Source organism: Pundamilia nyererei, unplaced genomic scaffold, assembly GCF_000239375.1.
Source record: "Pundamilia nyererei isolate P.nyererei 1_Seehausen unplaced genomic scaffold, PunNye1.0 scaffold00230, whole genome shotgun sequence".
In the NCBI taxonomy this organism is placed as follows: domain Eukaryota; kingdom Metazoa; phylum Chordata; class Actinopteri; order Cichliformes; family Cichlidae; genus Pundamilia; species Pundamilia nyererei.
The window spans coordinates 769,239-770,709 of record NW_005187631.1 but is presented as its reverse complement, the minus strand read 5'-3'; the positions used below and the strand labels follow the sequence as shown (position 1 = coordinate 770,709).

The 1,471-nt window shown below is 39.6% G+C and overlaps 1 protein-coding gene across 1 annotated transcript in view; it reads left to right on the top strand.

Annotated features, from left to right (window-relative positions):
* Nucleotides 1-334: 334 nt before the first annotated feature.
* Nucleotides 335-1,471, top strand: part of nop10 (NOP10 ribonucleoprotein homolog (yeast)) — a 6,276-nt gene continuing 5,139 nt past the window's right edge. Inside the window, exon 1 of the mRNA XM_005748813.1 lies at nt 335-579. Coding sequence (XP_005748870.1) covers nt 526-579 — 54 coding nt within the window. The 5' untranslated portion in view covers nt 335-525. The remainder of the gene's footprint in view (nt 580-1,471) is intronic.

The window sequence follows — 1,471 nt, the reverse complement described above, 5'->3', positions numbered from 1 at the left end:
TTATAGTACAGCTTTTATCCATTGCAACTTTTTATGACATGTGGGCTCATTGTTTTGTTTATTTATTTATTTGTCTCTTTTTGATTGCAGATACAAAGTGCTGTAATGTTTTATGAAGGAGTACAACATAATCATTAACGGAAAAAAGCAAATTATGCAAGAAGCTTCAGGTTTAATCTTTTTATCTTATCTTATCTTATTTTATTTTTTAAAACTGGGTCACGTGACAATAATAAGCGATCGCGTTAATGGCAACAGAGTTCGGATCTTGTCTCCAGGGTATCGTTTGAGATTCAAACGGAATGCAAAGGGTAGAAAAAGCTAGTGAGACTTCGTTTCCCAGAATGCTCTAAGTGCTGAACCGGATATCCGCTCTTCCGTCCCATAGCGAACCAACGTCCGCTGCACGTGGAAATCCAAGAGAAAAGAGCGCATTACAGCAATTTTTGCGTTGTTTTCGATATAAACAGCTTCGTATACATATTTTGAACCCCTGAAGTGTAAAAACAAACCAGCTCGGTCGGGATGTTTCTGCAGTATTACCTGAATGAAAACGGGGACAGAGTCTACACTCTGAAGGTAAAGTTGTGTTTATCTCCGACATGTTTCCCTTTATTCTTTGTAAACGCGTCTCCGCTGCTAACGTTAACGTAGATGTAAAGAGCTGAAACACCTGGGAAAATGCCCAACTTTAAAATATGGTCTGTTTTTTATATGTATGTTTGTATACAGTAAACATTACAGCAAAACGTTTCGGGGATTTTATCGTCACGAAGCCACCATACGCAGTTTGTACAGTCGCATACGTTTAAAAGCCCGAGTGGAGTATCACTCGATAATTGTCATAGCTTGAGGTAAAACTGCTTTGAAATCAAAATAAACACGACAAAATACAAGACGTATGCGTTTAATTAAAGCTAATAAGTAGTAGGTCAGTGTAATATAGTGAAATATGTCAAATTGAGCAAGTGAAACATAAAAGTAGGTGGCTGAAAGTAGTAAAACACGACAGTTAACAGAGTTTATTGGGCAGAAGTTAAAGTAGGCTTTGGCATGTAGCTCAGGTGTGGTGGGGCAGTGTGACTTTGCAGAAAGTTGGAACAACAGTTTTCTTTAATATCTGTAGTGGACAGGCTGCTATCTGCTGACAGCCCGTCTAGAGCTTGACTGGTCACAGCAGAGCCAGCTCTATAAGCAGCTGTATTAGAAGAGCTCATTATAATTGTCGCCCCTGTAAATTTTGTATAAATGTGAGACCACCGTTAATCCAATCCAACAACGAGGACTGCACCTCTTCACCGTAGTCCAGCACTGCTCTGGAGTGTGCCTCAGTAATGCAAACCAACCAGGTAACCTCAGCGAGCAACCCATGCACAGATTCAGTGTCTGATTTTCAGGTATCATGAGATAATTTGGGATGTTAAGCTTTCAGTTTTATTTGTCATATGCAAGTTAGCACAGGGTCAACATC